Below are 22,787 nucleotides of genomic sequence, written 5' to 3'. Positions count from 1 at the left end.
GGAGGATTTAAACAAACTCTATTCTTGGTCAGAAAAGTGGCAGATGCAGTTCAATGTAGATAAATGCAAGGTTCTGAAGCTTGGGAGTGCCCATAACCCTAGTACTTATTAGTTAAATGATGTAGAACTTAGCCATACAGATTGCAAAAAGGACTTGGGGGTTATGGTGAGCAGCAACCTTAAACCAAGACAGCAATGCCTAAGCGTACGTAATAAGGCAAATAGATTACTGGGATTTATATCAAGAAGTGTAAGCAACAGAAGTCCAGAGGTCATACTGCAGCTTTATACATCATTAGTAAGGCCTCACCTAGATTATGCAGCTCGATTCTGGTCTCCACATTACAGAATGGACATAAATTCGTTAGAAAACATTCAGCGTAGGATGACTAAATTAATACATAGCACTAGAAATCTTCCTTATGAAGAAAGATTGAAGACTCTTAAGTTACATTCACTTGTTAGACGAAGAATGAGGGGAGACCTGATCGAAGTATGTAAGTGGAAGATAGGTATTAATAAAGTGGATATTAATAAGGTCTTGAGGATGTCTCTCCAAGAGAGAACCCGCAGTAATGGATTTAAATTAGATAAGTTTAGATTTAGAAAGGACATAGGAAAGTATTGGTTTGGAAATAGGGTAGTTGATGAGTGGAACAGTCTACCTAGTTGGGTTATTGAGGCTGGGACTTTGGGTAGTTTCAAATTTAGGTTGGATAAGAACATGAGTGGGAGAGGTTGGATTTGAGTGGGACTTTCACATCAGAGCTTATTTCTTGGGTGGCATTGAAAATTGGGTTGGGCAAATGTTTTGTTAGTGGGATGAATTGTAAAGGACCTGCCTAGTATGGGCCAACAGGCCTCCTGCAGTGTTCCTCCTTTCTTATGTTCTTATGAGACAAAGAACATCATCCATGGAGGCAAAGAAGGGAATGTACGAGAGTATAGTGGTACCAAGACTCTTATGGGTTGTAAATGCTGCAGCTAGGAAGTGGCTGAAGAGGGGGCGGAGATATCGTGTCTAAGAAGAATGTGTGGTGTAAACATTGTGCAGAGAATTCATTGTGTGGAAATTAGGTGTGGAGTTACTAAAAGTATTAGTCAGAGGACTGAAGAGGGGCTGTTGAGGTGGTTTGGTCATTTAGAGAATTGAACAAAGTAGAATGACTTGGAGAGCATATAAATCTATCGGGGAAGAAAGGCAAGGTAGGGGTCGTTCCCGAAAAGGTTGGAGGGAGGGGGGTAAAGGAGGTTTTGTGGGTGGGGTGCTTGGGCTTCCAGCAAGCATGCATGAGCATGTTAGATAGGAGTGAATGGAGATGAATGGTTTTTGGGACCTGACGAGCTGTTGGAGTGTGAGCAGGGTAATATTTTGTGAATGGATTTCAGGAAGCCGGTTAGCCAGACTTGAGTCCTGGAAATGGGAAGTACAATGCCTGCATATTAAAAGAAGGGTTAAGGATATTGGCAGTTTAGAGGGACATCTAAACTGTTGTATCTGAGCACCTCTGCAAAGACAGTGATTATGCATGAGTGATGGTGAAAGCGTTGAATGATTATGAATTTTTTTTCCTTTTGATTTTCTTTCTTTTTTGGGTCACCCTGCCTTGGTGGGAAATGGCCAAAGTGTTAAAAAAAAAAAAAGCACATGAGGTGATTGGTACAACTTGCTGCTACTACTTTTTATTATTATTATTTTTTTTTTTTTTTGACATGCTGGCCATCTCCCACCAAGGCAGGGTGACCTGAAAAAGATACGACTTTCACCATCATTCACACTATCACTGTCTTGCCAGAGGTGTGGAGATACGACAGTTTGGATGTCACTCTAAAACAGCAAATATTTAAAAGAGTGCAGGCACTGTACTTTCCACCTCAAGGATTCAAATCCAACTAACTGGTTTCCTTGTTCCCTGCTACTTATGCTTAGTTTATACCTGACATGTATATGTACACACACTCATCTGAGTTTCCTTCTATCATAATAGTTCTTGCCCTTCCCTTTAATTTCCATGGGGAAGGAGTAGAACACTTCCCCATAAGCAATGAGTGTTGTAAAAGGTGACTAAAATGGTGGAAGTAAGGGTTAATAACTCCTCCTGTATGAACTACTAAAATAAAATACATCCAAGATGTTAGCACACTTCTGGCACGACAGTGAGCGAATGGCAATGTGTGTTTACAAGGGTAAACACCTTATCTATATAGGAGACAGACAGTTTCAAGTAATGAAAATAAAATAACCCAAACACATAATTAAGTCCAAAAACACACAACCAAATCTGAGAATTCTTTGACTGAAAGTGATATGGGTAAGTGCATAAATTTATATTTGAAAATTTTGCTTCAAGACCATTACACAAAGAAAACATACCAATAACTGGATAATGAAGTGATATGCACCTACCACTTAATAATAAATCACCAAATTCCCCTATACACCAAGTGGCTACTTGGATCATTGGCTGGTATTCCATCTGAGCAATTGATAGGTGTCGCCACAACTCCCCAACTGCATATGCTTGTTCTGTCCGTGTCTCTGATATTAGCTGTATGGTGGATGACACCACATCATCTGGTACATGGTTTCCAGCCTGTCAAAATGAAAATCATATGAAATAGTTTAATTATCTATGTTTTACATAAGATCATATCAAAATACAGTACAGTAAAGCAGCAAGACTACAAGTGAATTACAGGAGGTTCCTGAAATAAAATACAATTGTACAGTATTCTTGGTTTTTTAACATGCAAATAAGCTTTTGTATAAAAAAAACATTACAAAGAATATTTCAGTTTCACATGTTTGTATTGCAGTTACTTAGTTGTAAACTTTAACTGCTACCTAAATTCCCAGTTTGCAAGTGCAGTTGTTTGAAATCTGGTAACCTTCTGTACTGTTTTGGGTTTAACCCTTTCACTGTCAAGACCCTTGATCCTGAGTTCACTGTGTCAAAAAAAAAAAAAAAAAAATTATTTTTTCTTACCAAAATCTTAAGAATATTTTTGCGAGTGTTTTAAAGCAAAAAAAATCTTTGCGATCAGTACTTACTGAGATGTAGAGGCGAGAAGTGACAAAGTGAACCGCTTACGGCAACATCAGCGACTGCCGCTCACTCGGTAATGTTATTTTTACTTTTATTCGATATTTTCTTTTCTTAATATTTTATTTTTTCAAGTAACTTTTGTGGCCTGTGCAACCAATATAATGCATAATATATATACAGTGGTACCTTGGGATACGAACAGCCCAAAACGCGAACAATTAGGTAAATGTAATTATGTAAGTGCTTTTGTAAGTGTACTTTTGGGGTCTGAAACGAATTAATCTAATTTACATTATTTCTTATGGGAACAAATTCGTTCGGAATCAGCACTCGAACAGTTCGTATCCCGAGGTACCACTGTGTATCCGCTTATTGTACACAACACAGTAACCGCACATGGTTATCATTATAATATTGACAAAACATATTAACACAAACCCATGGTGCCTTTCCCACCACCCACGCAGCCTACCTCACTACCCACGCTGCCTTCCCCACCAACCATGCCATTTTCCACACCACCCATATTGAAATAAGTCACTTTGTCTGACTTTTTTGGGTTATCCTAGGTAATCTACACGTATGCTGCTATGTTGTTTACACAAACCAATGCTGCCCTACCCACCACCGACACTGCCTCCTCCCCACCCACACAGTCTTCCCCACCACCCACATCGGAATAAGACACTTTGACTTTTTTGGGTTATCCTAGGTAATCTACACATACGTTGATATGTTTACACAAACCCATGCTGCCTTCCCCATGACCCACATGGAAATAAGTCACACTGTCTGACTTTTTTGGTGGAAGATTGATAATTGTCAGGGTTTTCAGCACTATTTCTGGTATCCTGGACATTGCTTTCAGTCACAAACTCCTCAAAACCATGAGATTCATCTTTACTGACACCTCAGTCTGTGTTAGAACTATCACTTGGGAAGGAAAGAGTCCCAATTACCTGGGGAGTGAGGTATTCCTTACCGCTAGGCTTGGTGACCTAGGTGTACTGAATTAGCACTCCCACAATGCACTGCAGCATACTTAATTTTTTTTTACACTGCACACACTGACTACACAGACCCATTCTCTCACATGTAGGTCTACCAGCCTTCTTCTGCTAGATTTGAAGCCACTAGAATTTTGGGGTATTAATACCTCACCAACACTGGCTCGTAAGCTGTACCTATTAGGCACCGACAGTGCTGGGGTTAGAGAGAGAAATTTAGGTTCATATGTATGGATATCTTCAGATTTGTGGAACTGATAAATTAAGCTTTCAGGTGGAAAACAAGGAAAACTGAATTGGCTTCAACAAATATTTTTCATCTATACAAAATAAGAAAAATAAGAAAAAATTTTGGAGTGAGTTAAACAAGTTAAGAAAGCCTAGAGAACGAATGGATTTGTCAGTTAAAAACAGAGAAGGGGAGTTAGCAGATGGGGAGATGGAGGTTTTGGGTAGATGGCAAGAATATTTTGAGGAACTTTTAAATGTTAACGAAGAAACAGAAGCGGTAATTTCATGCACTGGCCAGGAAGGTATACCATTTTTTAGGAGTAAAGAAGAACAGGATGCGAGTGTGGGGGAGGTGCGTGAGGCATTACGTAGAATGAAAGGGGGTAAAGCAGGTGGAACTGACGGGATCGTGACAGAAATGTTAAAAGCAGGGGGAAGGGATATAGTGTTGGAGTGGTTGGTATTTTTGTTTAATAAATGTATGAAAGAGGGGAAGGTACCTAGGGATTGGTGGAGAGCATGTATAGTCCCTTTATATAAAAGGAAGGGGGACAAGAGAGATTGTAAAAATTATAGAGGAATAAGTTTACTGAGTATACCAGGAAAAGTGTACAGTAGGGTTATAATTGAAAGCATTAGAGGTAAGACAGAATGTAGGATTGTGGATGAGCAAGGAGGTTTCAGAGTGGGTAGGGGATGTGTAGATAAAGTGTTTACATTGAAGCATATATGTGAACAGTATTTAGATAAAGGTAGGGAAGTTTATATTGCATTTATGAATTTAGAAAAGGCATATGATAGAGTGGACAGGGAAGTAATGTGGCAGATGTTGCAAGTATATGGAATAGGTGGTAAGTTGCTAAATGCTCTAGAGTTTTTATGAGGATAGTGAGGCTCAGGTTAGGGTGTGTAGAAGAGAGTGAGACTACTTCCCGGTAAAAGTAGGTCTTAGACAGGGATGTGTAATGTCACCATGGTTGTTTAATATATTTATAGATGGGGTTGTAAAACTAAGTAAATGCTAGGGTGTTGGGGAAAGGGGTGGGATTAAATTATGGGGAATCAAATACAAGATGTGGAATTGACACAGCTGCTTTTTGCTGATGATACTGTGCTTATGGGAGATTCTAAAAAAAAAATTGCAAAGGTTAGTGGATGATCATGTTTGGGAGTGTGTGCAAAGGTAGAAAGTTGAAAGTGAACATAGAAAAGAGTAAGGTGATATTTTTTTTTTTTTTTTTATTATCACACTGGCCGATTCCCACCAAGGCAGGGTGGCCCGAAAAAGAAAAACTTTCACCATCATTCACTCCATCACTGTCTTGCCAGAAGGGTGCTTTACACTACAGTTTTTAAACTGCAACATTAACACCCCTCCTTCAGAGTGCAGGCACTGTACTTCCCATCTCCAGGACTCAAGTCCGGCCTGCCGGTTTCCCTGAACCCCTTCATAAATGTTACTTTGCTCACACTCCAACAGCACGTCAAGTATTAAAAACCATTTGTCTCCATTCACTCCTATCAAACATGCTCACGCATGCCTGCTGGAAGTCCAAGCCCCTCGCACACAAAACCTCCTTTACCCCCTCTCTCCAACCTTTCCTAGGCCGACCCCTACCCCGCCTTCCTTCCACTACAGACTGATACACTCTTGAAGTCATTCTGTTTTGCTCCATTCTCTCTACATGTCCGAACCACCTCAACAACTCTTCCTCAGCCCTCTGCACAACAGTTTTGGTAATCCCGCACCTCCTCCTAACGTCCAAACTACGAATTCTCTGCATTATATTCACACCACACATTGCCCTCAGACATGACATCTCCACTGCCTCCAGCCTTCTCCTCGCTGCAACATTCATCACCCATGCTTCACACCCATATAAGAGCGTTGGTAAAACTATACTCTCATACATTCCCCTCTTTGCCTCCAAGGACAAAGTTCTTTGTCTCCACAGACTCCTAAGTGCACCACTCACTCTTTTCCCCTCATCAATTCTATGATTCACCTCATCTTTCATAGACTCATCCACTGACACGTCCACTCCCAAATATCTGAATACATTCACCTCCTCCATACTTTCTCCCTCCAATCTGATATTCAATCTTTCATCACCTAATCTTTTTGTTATCCTCATAACCTTACTCTTTCCTGTATTCACTTTTAATTTTCTTCTTTTGCACACCCTACCAAATTCATCCACCAATCTCTGCAACTTCTCTTCAAAATCTCCCAAGAGCACAGTGTCATCAGCAAAGAGCAGCTGTGACAACTCCCACTTTGTGTGTGATTCTTTATCTTTTAACTCCATGCCTCTTGCCAAGACCCTCGCATTTACTTCTCTTACAACCCCATCTATAAATATGTTAAACAACCACGGTGACATCACACATCCTTGTCTAAGGCCTACTTTTACTGGGAAAATATTTCCCTCTTTCCTACATACTCTAACTTGAGCCTCACTATCCTCGTAAAAACTCTTCACTGCTTTCAGTAACCTACCTCCTACACCATACACTTGCAACATCTGCCACATTGCCCTCTATCCACCCTGTCATACGCCTTTTCCAAATCCATAAATGCCACAAAGACCTCTTTAGCCTTATCTAAATACTGTTCACTTATATGTTTCACTGTAAACACCTGGTCCACACACCCCCTACCTGTCCTAAAGCCTCCTTGTTCATCTGCTATCCTATTCTCCATCTTACTCTTAATTCTTTCAATAATAACTCTACCATACACTTTACCAGGTATACTCAGCAGACTTATCCCCCTATAATTTTTGCACTCTCTTTTATCCCCTTTGCCTTTATACAAAGGAACTATGCATGCTCTCTGCCAATCCCTAGGTACCTTACCCTCTTCCATACATTTATTAAATAATTGCACCAACCACTCCAAAACTATATCCCCACCTGCTTTTAACATTTCTATCTTTATCCCATCAATCCCGGCTGCCTTACCCCCTTTCATTTTACCTACTGCCTCACGAACTTCCCCCACACTCACAACTGATGAGGGTATAAAATGATTTAGATAAAGAAAAATTGGATATCAAATTGGAGAGGAGGAGTATGGAAGAAGTGAATGTTTTCAGATACTTGGGAGTTGACGTGTAGGAGGATGGATTTATGGAGGATGAGGTTAATCATAGAATTGATGAGGGAAAAAGGTGAGTAGTGCATTGAGGTATATGTGGAGACAAAAAAGTTATCTATGGAGGCAAAGAAGGGAATGTATGAAAGTATAGTAGTACCAACACTCTTATATGGGTGTGAAGCTTGGGTTGTGAACGCAGCAGCGAGGAGGCGGTTGGAGGCAGTGGAGATGTCCTGTCTAAGGGCAGTGTGTGGTGTAATATTATGCAGAAAATTCGGAGTGTGGAAATTAGAAGGTGTGGAGTTGGAAATAAATTGTATACAAATAACCCGCACATAAAAGAGAGAAGCTTACGACGACATTTCGGTCCGACTTGGACCATTGACAAAGTCACACTGTGACTTTGTCAATGGTCCAAGTCGGACCGAAACGTCGTCGTAAGCTTCTCTCTTTTATGTGCGGGTTATTTGTGTATTGTTCCAGTCACGGTATTGTGCCTTTTTGTTATTTATAAATGGTATAAAATACCGACACAATGAAAATATAAACACACATGCAGTATAATGTGATCCTTTATTGACAAAGTTTTGCCCACACAGTGGGCTTTTTCAAGTCACAAACAGATATACCTGGGGTGGAAGGTACGCGAGTATTTATAGTCAGGTTTAGAATGCTGCATCTGATGATGTACCGAGTGGGGTTATAGTGTCTAAAATCTTGGGTAGCTTGGAAGCTAGATTGGATAAGTTTGTGAGCAGACCTTCTGCAGTGTTCTTCCATTCCTATGCTCTTATGTGGGATAGCGATGATGTTCTTCTCTGCAAAGCTGACCACGAACTTCGTTTTAAAGTCTATCGAAAACCCACCAACCAAAACGATCTTCTCCACTTCTACTCTCACCACGACACCATAACTGAACGTGGTGTAATTATAGGCTTCTTCCTTCGTGCACTCAGAATCCGCAGCAATGAGTTTCTTGAGGAAGAATGCGCTATAATTGAACAAGTATTTTCTTAACTCCACTATCCTCGTCACTTCATCAGAGACTGCAGACGATGGGCATTAAACATCTTCAACACTCCCAGAGAAGACACTGCCGAGAAGAGATACATAGTCCTCCCCACCAACTCCATTGCCAAACACGTTTCCAACATCTTTTCCAATACCTCATTCCAAGTATCTACCTCCACAACCATGACCATCAAGGACATTACCAGTGATAGACAGGACAAGCTTCCACCTTCTGCAGGGGTATACATAATCCCTTGTAATGACTGCAACAAATTATACATGGGTGAAATATCAAGGGACCTCCAAACACGTATTTCAGAACACCAATACGCAAGCAGGTCTGACGATACAAGGAATGCCTGTGTACAACACCGTAATTCACACAACCACTTGATAAACAACAAACTCAAGACTTATTGCCACAGAAGACAACACTCAATACCGAAGAATCCTGGAATCATCACTTCTATATCCGACAACTTCAACCAGAATAGTGGGTTCTATAACATAGCTGAACCACTTGCGAAGAAACTACTTCATCGCTATCCCACATAAGAGCATAGGAATGGAAGAACACTACAGAAGGTCTGCTCACAAACTTATCCAATCTCCCTTCCAAGCTACCCAAGATTTTAGACTCTATAACTCCACTCGGTACATCATCAGATGCAGCATTCTCTACCTGACCTCAGCATTCTGAGCCTGACTATATATACTCCCGTACCTTCCACCCCAGGTAGATCTGTTTGTGACTTGAAAAAGCCCACTGTGTGGGCGAAACGTTGTCAATAAAGGATCACACTATACTGCATGTGTGTTTATATTTCTAAGGTGTGGAGTTAATAAAAGTATTAGTCAGAGGGCTGAAGAGGGGTTGAGGTGGTTTGGTCATTTAGAGAGAATGGATCAAAGTAGAACGACATGGAGAGCATTTAAATCTGTAGGGGAAGGAAGGCGGGGTAGGGGCCATCCTCGAAAAGGTTGGAAGGAAGGGGTACGGGAGGTTTTGTGGGCAAGGGGCTTGGACTTCCAGCAGGTGTGCATGAGCGTGTTCGATAGGGGTGAATGGAGACGAATGGTATTTGGGACCTAACGATCTGTTGGAGTGTGAGCAGGGTAATATTTAGTGAAGGGATTCAGGGAAACCGGTTATTTTTATATAGCCAGACTCGAGTCCTGGAAATGGGAAGTACAATGCCTGCACTCTAAAGGAGGGGTTTCGGGGTATTAGCAGTTTGGAGGGATATGCTGTGTATCTTTATACGTATATGCTTCTAAACTGTTGTGTTCTGAGCACCTCTGCAAAAACAGTGATTATGTGTGAGTGAGGTGAAAGTGCTGAATGATGATGAAAGTATTTTCTTTTTGGGGATTTTCTTTCTTTTTGGGTCACCCTGCCTCAGTGGGAGATGGCCGACTTGTTAAAAAAAAAAAAAAAAAAAAAAAAAAAAAAAAAAAAAAAAAAAAAAAAAAATGGAACTGATTTGCTTACAGCTTCCACGACTTTGAGCAGTGTGTCTATGTGCCATCGAACATTAGGAGAGTACTTTTCTGCTGCCAACACACATTTGGATGAACACGAGGCCTTAAACTCTGGTTCCGCTTTCTCCAAGAATGTCAATAATTCCTTCATCATAGTACGAATATTATTGCCGTTGATCAGTGCAAAACACAACTCCATTGCTCGTCGCCGAATTGAGATGTCAGCATCCTAGAGAAAAAATAGGATGATAGCAATAAATAATAGGATGATAGCAATTATCGAAGTTCTTGTATAACCTTTATCACCAACTTATAAACAAATTTTATTCCATATCAAACTCTACTGGAATCTGGCATTCTTGCATAAATTAATCTATTCAAATTTCTTCCAAAGCCAAAAAGTACTTTAACTCCATTCACTGTGCATCTTTATAACCTTACAAAGATGTATTTACAATACAAGACTTACTAGGTAACTCCCAATATTGTAATTTTTCTTTTTTTTACTTTGACAAGATCACCACTTTTTGTAGGTTAACAAGTATATAATGTGCAAGTTTTACTTTTTCCTACCTTTTAAAGACTCATGTTTTAGTAATATATGACAAACTAGAGGAAATAATCTCAAATAAATTCAAAGTAAATAAATCACTCCCACTTGAGCATTATTAAAAATGTTACTTTTAGACACTCCAAGATGGTAGAACGGTGGCGCTGGACGGCAGAATTATCAGCATGTACAACCCGGAGGAGGGTATTCAGTGCCACATAACGGATGTTCTTATCTGCATTCAGCAAAAATCTTCCTAGAATATTGATTGCCAGAACCTGCAAGTGGGAAAATAGGCTAAATACTTTAATATTTTAATGAAGTACTTTATTTACTATTATCTATGTTCCTACTGTCATACAAGGCACAAACAATAAATGTACAGTAGTCCCTCGTATCTGTGGGGGATACGTTCCAAGACCTACTGTGGATACCTGAAACAGTGAACAGTAGTGAACCCTATACATATATATATATAAGCAGTTTTTCATTTACATACATACCTATCATGAAGTTTAATTGATATATTATGCACAATAGGTAGAAAATTAGCATTTTTTCACTGATGGGAATCACTTCACAGCTTCTCTTAGGCTTTGAAGTACTGTCACCATTACTACTTTTGTGCTTTGGGCCATTATTAAACAAAATTAAGGGTTATTTTCGGATAACTGAAACTGCGGAAATCAAATCCATGGATATGAGGGGTTCTACTGTAGTTATAAAAATCAAAGATAGCATGAAATAATATACAATAATGATATCCGTCCTAACATCAGTCTTGACATTATCAGATTTAAAACTTCTACTGTAATACAAAAGGAATTTGGTATAATGAAGTGCATATGCAATGAGGAAAATAAAGTGATACACATATACACAGATGTTTCTTTGCTGCACTTTTAAGGTACAGTCAGCCCTCCAAATCTGAAGAATTTAAAGTATTCAATGTTCTTATAAAGGTTCTCCCAGAATTATTTCAAATAGTTTTCTTTATGGTGTCCATTTTGTTTTGACTTGGATCATGGTTACCAAATTGAAACCATTGTTCTAGGCATTCTTATGAATGTCAATATTAGAAATGTTAGCAAAGTATTTAGCCTCCCTGATATACAAAAACCCAAACCTGAAAATTTTTTTTCAGAAAACTTTTAGCATTACAGGACTGAATTGGCAGCTTCTGGATTTCTGGAAACTCTAGGACCATAACATCAGTGAATTTGGAGGGCTGATGGTGCTGTGCATGAGCCTGGACCATAGCAGATAGAAGAAAAGCTTGAGTAACACTGAAAAAACTTTGTCTATTGGAATAAATTATCTTGGTAACCCAAATGAAACAGCATGGTTTTAAGATATGAGATTTATGCACATAAATGTATAAAAAATAATACCAAGTTTTTAGTTTGCATTAATTTTTTACATGCATGGTGTTTATGGGCATATTTAACCAGAATTCAGTTGTGTTCCCCCTTATTATTTACAACTCGTAAATATAAAGACCACTTTTTTCATTCTTCACAGAGCTATGTGACACTCACCCTTAATCCACTTTCACTTTTAATGTCCATTATAGAAAGTACAGTTTCATATAGAATGGCATTTCCCACATTTTTTGAGGATTCAGTATTGGTGGCCACTTGTGCTAAAATATCATTCATGGTTTCAGAGGCTTCACTGTCGCCACAACCTAGGATCCGCAATAACTTTAGAATCTTGACCTGAAACGAAAAAATGAATAGTCAAACATAAGATTAGAGTCCAATATGTACTATCAAACTACAGCAGTCTTGCCTCAGAGGGAATCACCAGATGAATCCTCATTACTCCTACAATTTGCTATTCTCCCAATAGTTTGTACATTCCTTTTCTGTTTATCTATTCAGGTACTATGATAAATGTTGGTGACTTCAACCTTAATCGTTCTCTACCCAATGACACCCAGTTTACAAGCTTCCTAAATATATGTGAAGTTAATGACAAACAAGTCAATAAAAAAAGATAATATTCAAGGCTTATACCTGGACCACAAACTAAAATTCAATACTCATATCCAACACATTGTAACAAAAGTATAAAAAATGGTGGAAATGCTCTCAGTAAAAATATTCCAAGTAGTATACATATACCGATTATACTCATACCTTACTTTTACCTATATTTTCTGTGAACTAATTTGTTTCATATTTTCTTTTCATACTGCAACTTGCCTCAGGATGTGGTCTTACTAATATATGGTAATATTAACTTCCTCTACACAAGAAAAACACAGACAGAAACCAACAGAATAAACTGTCATTTGTAATCCAGGGTACATGATACACATATTACAAAAGCTATAAATACAGAGGAACAAGAAATGAAGACTGATCATTATCAACTAACCTGCAGGAAAGGATCTGAAACACCTTGAACATCGTGCTCGGGAGAGTAGCCAGCCATGATCAGGTTCTTGAGGATACGCACCAGGTTTGGAACAATCTGGTAAAAAAAAAAGTAATATAATACTGTCTATAGCAGCATCCACTAAATTTATCACAATGCATTTATAATTTTTTATAACAATTCAGAATACCATACAAATATGAACCAAAAATTAAAGTTATGACTCATTCTTTAAACACCCAAATTTTATACTAGAGCAGAGAAGAGCAGTGTTAATTGAAGAAAAATACAGAAACTGTGCATGATGAATAGTGATAATAGTGAAATAACTAAGGGCACAGTCTGCACATGCAGAAAATAAAGAAATATTTTAGATTCAATTACAAACACCAAAGCCTTGTGAACAAGGGATATAGTACTGAAAATTTTTAATTTCTCTACAAATACAGTATGTTGAGAAACCTCCTGAAACCCTACAGGTATTATATTTATAGGAATTGCTAAACCCACAGGGGTCACAGAGCAAAACCCTACACAAGCTTCCATTACTTTCCATATTCACAAAATTTCAACATGGCTGTTTGTTTTACTTATTTAATAAGTAACACTTTTCTCCATAAATAAAAAATGTAAGGTGCACAATTTTCCTTAATACCTATGTACATATCACCAAAACTTAAAAACCTCTGAAGACCAACATCACACTTGCACCACTAAAATATATTGGTTTAAGAATCAAAATAAAGAAACCATTGGTCTTAGATGTGCACTTAACCCATCCTGTTCACTGACAGAGAAATGAGCTACTGATAATAAGTCACTGTATAGAGGGTGGATGTTGACTTCTAAGCCCATAGATCTAGGTCATACAGCACCTAGGAGGCATTCATGTTCGATACAAGGAAGGGGAGGATAGATCCAGTTTCTTGGATCAGAGTTCCTCACCAGTATCTAGGCATCTACCTTGAGGGGAGAGTTAAGCTCAAATACTTATGGAACTACTTCATTCAGTAGTCTCCTTTTGATCAAGTGTGCCTATTCCTATATTTCAAGCAGGAAGTCTTTAATACTGTAGTTTTATTAAGGTATTTACTTTTTGGTTTAATCAAAGTGCAAATAATTTACATTAAAGTAAGAGAGAAAATAGAAATAACTTATTGTACTGTATTTCACAAAATGTTAAACATGTCTTGATCACTGAGCTGAAATAGTGTTAGGGACTGATCCTCCATCTAGTAGCTGTGGCCTAGTTAATGATCAGTCAAATTATTGGTGATCCCGAGTAAAACGAGTTTCAGGATACTTTCCCTAAAGATGTGATATGTAAAAAGAGCCCAAGAATTTCTAAAAGTTAGTTAATAGTTGAACTACAAGTAACTGAATATATGAACTGTAATAATTCAGTTGAGTACAGACTCAAAACTAATGTGAACAATGTGGGAGAGAAGAGGAAGATTTAATGGATTATCTAGCCACAAAATGTGTATGCAAGATACTTTACATACTTGAACCACAAAAAAAAAAAAAAAAAAAAAAGTAATTAATTTTTTTCATTTCCTTTGAGAATTCATGCAGTTTTATGATTTAGATAAGTGATGATCGATACATTCAACAAAATTTTGACCTAACCTGTTTCAACACACAATCTGCCTGGGTACTATACAGAAAACAATTTAACCTACAAATAAATATTAAAAATCACAGAACCCACATACTTAATTCTCATGTTCTCCACTACACAAATATAGTACACCAAGTTCTTTTTGTTCTTCTGTTAATCAAGGCACACTATTCCCATTATCCCATTAAGATGGTTATCCACCATTACAAAATAGCTAATTTACCTGTGAGGTTCTAAAACATACTATACTCTTATTCAAAACTGTCATATTGTAACCTTTCAAAATATTACATCAAATCACTGCTGAGTTTCTGTTATAGAGGTTATTTAGTTACAATTAGCAGATATTCGAAAATCCATATTGGGTAAATGAGCATCAAGGGAACTCTGAAAGTCTTGAGGATAACCGCACTAATTAAAAGCACATAAAAGGCACACCTGGAACAGCTCTGAACTTTCATGCAACTGGGCATGAATAATTATGTCCTATCACTGTCATTAACATGTTACAAAAAATGCTACATAAGGATAATTAATTAAATTCAGTACTGTACAACACCCAATGCAGCAGGCAAAATAGCCACCTTTATGCAGAACTAAAACCCACCTACAGTACAAACCTGAATGTGCACCTCTACTATAATATAGACCAATGAATCATAAGCAACAGTCATATAAACAATATCTAATAAATATACATAAATTCATTTGCTTTAACATCTCTTCAGTATTTACAAATAAGAGATAAAGCAGGTAAGCCAAATAAAACTTTCTAACACTAGCTCGTACAAAACTGCTTTTATGACCGAACCCCTCCTACAACAGTTAGTGAATAAATAAAGAGCTTGCATACATGCATGAAAACAAGCCAATTATTTTATGAAAATCGTATACATTCCCTTGTCTACTTAGCTACTGAAAAGTCCTTCCCCCCCAAATACAAAATAAATTTACCCCAAAAAAACTGAAAGCTTCTACAGAGCTAAACTGAGAATCATGCTTGTTTATCCCAGCCATGAATCAGTACTGTACAAGTAGTGAGGCATAACCCATAGAATGGTGCATACAATAAGTATTTCCTCCACCACCATCACCAACACCAGCAAGGTCAGGCAAGTCTGACAGCTTTACCTCTGAGTGCTCGGGATCCTAGGGCATTAAGAGGAGCGTTGAGCGGGAGGGGAAAAAACACATGCTACTATTAGTACGACACGGCACAACTTCATTACCATTTCAAACCAGTAAACACTTACAAATTTACTACAACAATTAATCCCAAATTCTATTCAAGAGCACTGCAGTTGCCACTATTCACACTAAAAAAAGTAACTAAAATAAACAGTATTTCCATCTGATGGGAAGCAGATATGGTAATATCCCTTACTCTCTTCAAAACAGTAATAATAAAACTCATTAAAACCAAAGAAACTATCTATCATACCTTTTAAGTAGTGTGACAACTACAATGCACTATTATCAAGACATACCAAAATTAGACTAAATAATCACTGCAGCTAAGTAATGCATCTACTTAGTTGAAAACTTTCCAAACAATACTCATTAACAATCATTTATGCATACATACTTATATTTCCTATATCCAGTGAAACCTTTATAATGATAATTAAAAAAAACTGCATGATATATTATAGGAAAAAAACAATTCTAACTTCTACAAGGTTATTAGGAAATTAGAATAGTGATCTACAGTGACCTGGATTACAGATCATGTTCTCAGTTTTCACTTTATAAAAATGAAATGTACAAGATAAGACTTCTAATGAATATTTAGACACAAAAGTTGGCAAATTTACTGAACTGCATAATTTATATACTGCATATGTGCCAGCAATATTATTTATATAACTGCTGGTAAAAATTCAAAGAGCTGAGGATCTCTGATGTCAACACTGTTCTCTACATGTTTGTCACCCTTACCTTTCATTCAATTTGCCCTCCTTTTCTTCCATACATCTCACTCCCGTACATTATTAGTTTTGTGAGCAGATTAGATACAAGGTACTCAAATACTTTCCATGCATAGTTTATGAGATCTCACTCTCCCTCTCTCCCCCACTTTAAATAATAAATTCCAAGTGCTTTGTAGAAGTCCCCATAATTTAAAAGTTTCAGATTCTTTGCCAGGAGTAAATGATCTATACAATTTCTAGTTGAAGTATCTCACATACCATGAAGGAAAATGTGAGGGGCAGAACAGTATTCTAAGTGACAGTGCTTTGAAGATTACCATCCTTTACTTTTTTTTTTTAAATTTCTCAATCCACCCTACAATTTCCCTTACTTTCCATACACTGCACTTATTTTATTCTGATCTGTTAGTTCTTTTTTTATTTAATATTAGAAGCTCTTTTAGAAGGGAGCAAGGGGCTAATAACCCCTTCTCCTGTATAAATTAATAAATTTAAAAAGAAAAACTTTTGTTTTTCTTTTTAGGTCACCCTACCTTGCTTTGGTGGGATAGGGCTGGTTTGTTGAAAAAAAAAAAGAAACACCATTCTATTAACCGGATCTGACTGTTTTATATCCTGTATGTTTCAAGCTTTTCATTCCTTCCAAATCAAGCACCTGAATTTTGTTACTGTATGTCGATATTATCACCAGTTTTCTCGTTCATGAAACGTCACTTCTATATCTTACATACTACAGACCTTGCATATTTATACCATAAGTACATGAATTTGGAAGAGGAAAAATTACACACCTTTATTTCATAGTACTGCATCATTTTTTACATTTCCTCAATTTTCAAAAATAGGAAGGACCCTTTAGACTATTTAATCATGGATTATGTATATTTCTGGATCTACCAGAAACACATCACAAATGGCTCATCATTTTGGTGAACTTCTAAATAGTAATTCAGACCACTGAGGGTAATAAGAATATAAGAACATAAGAAAGATGGAACAGTGCAGCAGGCCAACTGGTCCATGTTAGGCAGGTCCATGTCAACCCCTGGCTTAGACTAATGGCCCACCCCACACTTAAGGAAGGGCCACGGCATCTGACCCAGTAGCACCAGCTAGTCCAACTCACACCCACCCACACCCACTCATGTATTTATCTAACCTATTTTTAAAACTACACATCATCTTAGCATCTATACCAGTACTCAGGAGTTTGTTGCAATCATCCACAACTCTATTACCAAACCAGTGCTTTCCTATATCCTTCCTGAATCTGAATTTTTCCAGCTTAAAACCATTGCTGTGAGTCCTGTCTAGGCTAAATATTTTTAGCATGCTATTTACATCCCCTTTATTCATTCCTGTTTTCCATTTATACACCTCAATCATATCCCCCCTAATCCTATGCCTTTCTAGAGAGTGCAGATTCAGGGTCCTCAGCCTATCCTCATAGGGAAGATTTCTGATACATGGGATCAACTTTGTCATCCTCCTTTGTACATTTTCCAGTGCATTTACGGCCATTCTGTAACACCAGAACTGTGCAGCATAATCTAAATGAGGCCTAACCAAGGATATATAGAGCTGAAGAACAACCTGAGGATTTCTATTATTTATGCTTCTTGATATGAAGCCAAGGATTCTGCTAGTTTATGCACTGTTGTCTTGGTTTCAGGTTACTGTTAACCAGAACTCCTAAATCCTTTTTGCAATCAGTAATATTAAGATCTACATTATTAAGTTTATATGTGGCATGGATATCATCCTTTCCAACATTTAGAACTTTGCATTTGTCTATATTAAACTGCATCTGCCACTTCTCCGATCATTGCATCAGTCCATTCAAATCATCCTGGAGTGCTCTAATGTCCTCATTAGAATGAACTGGATGGTCTATTTTGGTGTCATCAGCAAATTTGCTTATGTCGCTACTTATTCCCTCATCTATGTCGTTTATGTAAACTGTGAACAATAAGGGGCCCAACACTGTCCCCTGTGGAACACCGCTTGTGACGTGCCCTCATTCTGATTTCTCCCCATTCATGTAAACTCTCTGCTACCTATTTGTCAACCATGCTTCTACCCAGAAAAAAAAATTTCTCCTCCTATTCTGTGTGCCTTAAGTTTTCTCAATAGTCTCTGATGTGGAACTCTATCAAAAGCCTTACTGAAGTCCATATACACAATATCACATTCAATACCATGATCTACCTCCTCAAATACTTTAGAGAAAAAAGTTAGTAAATTCGTAAGACAGGAACGCCCTTTTGTAAAACCGTGTTGAGATTCATTAATCAATTTATGCCTTTCAAGATGGCTACAAACTGCCTCGGCAATTATTGATTCCATAAATTTTCCCACTAAGGAGGTAAGGCTTATAATGGTGAATGTATAAAAATATACTCTGCTTTCCAACTGTTATACTGTATTTGCAAGATAATCTTTACTGTCCACAAGCCTAAACTCCACCTAAATAGAGTAATTAGTTTCAGTACCTTAGTGTCACTTCAATTTACCTCAGTGGGAGACAACCAAAGTGTTGAAATTGTTAGAGTTATACCGCTTCACTTTATATGAAAATCTGATTAGTTATTCTAAGAATCATTAGAAGTCCTCATTACTTATACTGTACATGTATTAACAACAATGATTAAGAAGTTTAATTATGAAAGATTTCACTGCAACTATGATTAAAAAAATTTAATTATGAAAGGTTTCACTGCAACTAAGAGCTAAAACAGCAATAATACCAATAAATTTGCTACTTATTTACTACTTCTGCAAAAATGTTCTTTTCAAAATCTACCTCTAAGTCATTCTGCAAAACAAAAACAAAATTAAATTTCACCATTATTTTCTAACAATCACTTTTAAAATATACAAGTGTGCATAATACTAATCGTTTTAACTCGAAAATAGCTGAAAGGTACTGCACGAAATAAATTTCCTAATTCCCCAGGAAAAATTATCCATGTATACTATGTACATTTCTAGTAATAAGGGCTAAACTTTCCTATGAAAGTATATTTTCCTGAAATTTCAACAAGGAAAGCTATGTTGTAATATAATGTTCAATGCATAGCAAAAACTGCAGCAGTACAATTTTACAAGTTTTCTTTTCAGCATACTAACAAAATGCTTTTCAAACCAATTCTTTTCCAACATGCAATCACAAACCAGCCTTCTAATATCCATTCTTATTTAGTACACTGAATCATACAATACTGCAGAAACCTATTCTTTTCCTGCACACTGAATCATACACTAATGCTAAAAATTATTCACCTCTAAAACAATCAAAAACAAAAATACACACACACACGCACGCACGCACGCACACACACGCACGCACGCACGCACACACACGCACGCACGCACGCACGCACGCACGCACACACACACACACACACACACACACACACACACACACACACACACACACACACACACACACACACACACACACACACACACACACAAAATTCTACTGAATCCAAATCTTTTCCTATACATTAAATCATAAAATAATGCATTTTACACCTGTTCCATTATGGAGAGTACAGTATGTTGACAATATCTTTACTTGAAACCTAAGAAAAGTTAATACAATTTACTCAAACAATACAGCCTCTCCTCACTTAACAATGGAGTTCAGTTCCTAAGATCATGTCGGTAAACAAATTTGTATCTAAGCAAGGAGCATACTATAATGGTAGTGGAAACCATACCCCCGGCCGGGATTGAACCCGCGGTCATAGTCTCAAAACTCCAGAGGTGCCTGTGCTAACCTTCCTATGGTGTAGAAATATACCTAGTTGGATGAATCTTATTGTGGCTAGCTGGTCTAGTGGCTAACGCGACGGGCTGGAGTTTTGAGACTCTATGACCGCGGGTTCAATCCCGGCCGGGGGTATGGTTTGTTTGCAATCGTGTCATTACGATTTCTTGAGTCATAATGGTAGTGGGTTTGTGTCAACCATCTTTGATATTGCTTTAATGTCACCTCTGCACCATTTATAACATTTTTAGTATATTTTTAAATGTTTATACAGTAGTGTACTGTATATTGTAATAAAGAGAATAGAGGAAATCAGCTCTAATATACATTTAGGAATGCATACTGGTCAGAGCCCGTCGTACGTCTGAGTCGTTGGTAAACGAGTATGTTGCTAAGTGAGGAGAGGCTGTATAGAGTACAGTACTGCATCGTCAAAGTGCAGTACTCTTAAATCTTAGGGTTATACAAGGGTTATCTTCAGTCTCTGCTGACTCTTCAAATATATTTAAAGCTCAACATTTTAAACTGGATTACTTCATGAAAAGCTGAACCTGTGTGGGTCATTCAGTGCAAGGAGTAGAGGTTTGATTCCCTTTCTTAATCATGGCCTGATCTCTGACCAAAAAATAACAGCAACATTAAAAGAACATTATTTCAAGAAATAATGTTTATTAAAAGGTAGAGAACCCCAATGAGTCCATTCTTAGAGAAATCTATCAACACAGTATACCTACAACATACAATCTATGTGGCTCTCAATACTGTTATAACATTGTCAACTACAGGCAAAATGGACAGGTATAGTGGTTAGAGCCCTAGCCTGGCTTGTCAAAGGTTTGAATTCTCTCTGCACCAAGAGTCACTATCTATACGAAACATTATGTCCCATGGAAAGTGTTGTCCAGGACAAGAAAAAGATGGCAGGGTTTAAATAGGAGGATGCAGCTGTATATTAAAAAGGTAGGTAGCTGGTGAGAACATAAAAAAATTAATTTGTTCAACCATTTTTAACCCTTTGACTGTTTTGGTCATATATATACATCTTACGAGCCAGTGTTTTGGACGTATTAATACGCATAAATTCTAGTGGCTTCAAATCAAGCAGGAGAATGCTGATAGGCCCACATATGAGAGAATGGGTCTGTGTGGTAAGTGTGCAACACACAAAAAAAATCCTGCAGCACAAAGTGCATAATGAGAAAAAAAAAACTGACTTTTATTTGGGTTAAAACGCCGATTTGAGGTGTATTTTCGTATAGTATTTATCGTTGTATTCTCGTTTTCATGGTCTCAAGTGATAAAATGGAAAACATATTAGAGAAATAGTGATGATCTTGATTAGTTTCACTATGAAAACGACCTTGAAATTGAGCTCAAAGTAGCGGAAATGTTCGATTTTTACCAATGTTCAGGAGTAAGCAAATCACACCACATGTCCAATATACGTCAACTGAGGAGTCTAATATGCTTTCAATAGTGCACTGATATTATTTATACCATTTTTACAATAATGCAATAGTCTGCATAACAGTAAATTTTGTGTTTCTTGTATGAATAAAAAATCAATATAGAAAGCAATAGTAATATAAGAGGGGCCTAGAGATGTGACTAATGAACAGAAGATATGTTATTTTGGTGCCAAGAATGTCTATATTGTTTATTCTGGACCCTATTTTGAAATTGGCATCTTTTTTAGTTTGTATGAAATTGGCCAAATTGCCAATTTCTGACCACTTTTTTGGGTAGTTCAATTTGGTAAATGGGCAGTTTCTTGTACTCAACCGATAGAAAAAATGGAGTTCTAAAAAAAATAGCCATGAGTTTGGTCAACTGGAACAACGGAATTGGCCAAAAACAGGGCACAAGGCTGGCAAAATCGCCGATGCATATGTCACTGAGACCGCTAACTTTGCGGGAGCGTAATTCCATGAGTTTTTGACCAAATTTCGTACTTTTGGTGTCATTACCATCGGGAAAAGATTCTCCATCATTTCATAAGGAAAATCATTTTTTTTTTTTCCAAAAATTTTGCAACAAGCTGTTGAGTGTGAGCAGGGTAATATTTAGTGAAGGGATTCAGGGAAACCGGTTATTTTATATAACCGAACTTGAGTCCTGGAAATGGGAAGTACAATGCCTGCACTCTAAAGGAGGGGTTTGGGATATTGGCAGTTTGGAGGGATATACTGTATTGTGTATTTTTATATGTATATACTTCTAAACTGTTGTATTCTGGGCACCTCTGCAAAAACAGTGATTATGTGCGAGTGAGGTGAAAGTGTTGTATGATGAAAGTATTTTCTTTTTGGGGATTTTCTTTTTTTTTGGGTCACCCTGCCTTAGTGGGAGACGGCCAACTTGTTGAAAAAAAAAAAAACTTCAGGATTCCAACAAAGTTGGAAAATTTGAAGAAATTATTTTTATTTTATTATCACACTGGCCGATTCCCACCAAGGCAGGGTGGCCCGAAAAAGAAAAACTTTCACCATCATTCACTCCATCACTGTCTTGCCAGAAGGGTGCTTTACACTACAGTTTTTAAACTGCAACATTAACACCCCTCCTTCAGAGTGCAGGCACTGTACTTCCCATCTCCAGGACTCAAGTCCGGCCTGCCGGTTTCCCTGAATCCCTTCATAAATGTTACTTT

At 37.5% G+C, this 22,787-nt stretch overlaps 1 protein-coding gene across 6 annotated transcripts in view; it reads right to left on the bottom strand.

Moving 5' to 3' along the window:
- AP-1gamma (adaptor protein complex 1, gamma subunit) overlaps positions 1 to 22,787 on the bottom strand; it is a 113,628-nt gene that overhangs the window by 41,811 nt on the left and 49,030 nt on the right. For 4 of the 6 annotated variants that reach the window (XM_053782809.2, XM_053782806.2, XM_053782804.2 and 1 more), the window contains 6 exons: positions 15,563 to 15,580; positions 12,811 to 12,906; positions 11,967 to 12,146; positions 10,560 to 10,706; positions 9,889 to 10,107; positions 2,408 to 2,594 (listed from right to left, as the gene is read on the bottom strand). In XM_053782809.2, the coding sequence (XP_053638784.1) occupies positions 2,408 to 2,594; positions 9,889 to 10,107; positions 10,560 to 10,706; positions 11,967 to 12,146; positions 12,811 to 12,906; positions 15,563 to 15,580 (847 nt within the window). The remainder of the gene's footprint in view (positions 1 to 2,407; positions 2,595 to 9,888; positions 10,108 to 10,559; positions 10,707 to 11,966; positions 12,147 to 12,810; positions 12,907 to 15,562; positions 15,581 to 22,787) is intronic. The other 2 variants (XM_053782807.2, XM_053782805.2) reach the window with 1 other exon arrangement.

Source organism: Cherax quadricarinatus, chromosome 28 (genome assembly GCF_038502225.1).
Source record: "Cherax quadricarinatus isolate ZL_2023a chromosome 28, ASM3850222v1, whole genome shotgun sequence".
Taxonomy (NCBI): Eukaryota; Metazoa; Arthropoda; class Malacostraca; order Decapoda; family Parastacidae; genus Cherax; species Cherax quadricarinatus.
This window is presented reverse-complemented; position numbering and strand designations above follow the sequence as displayed.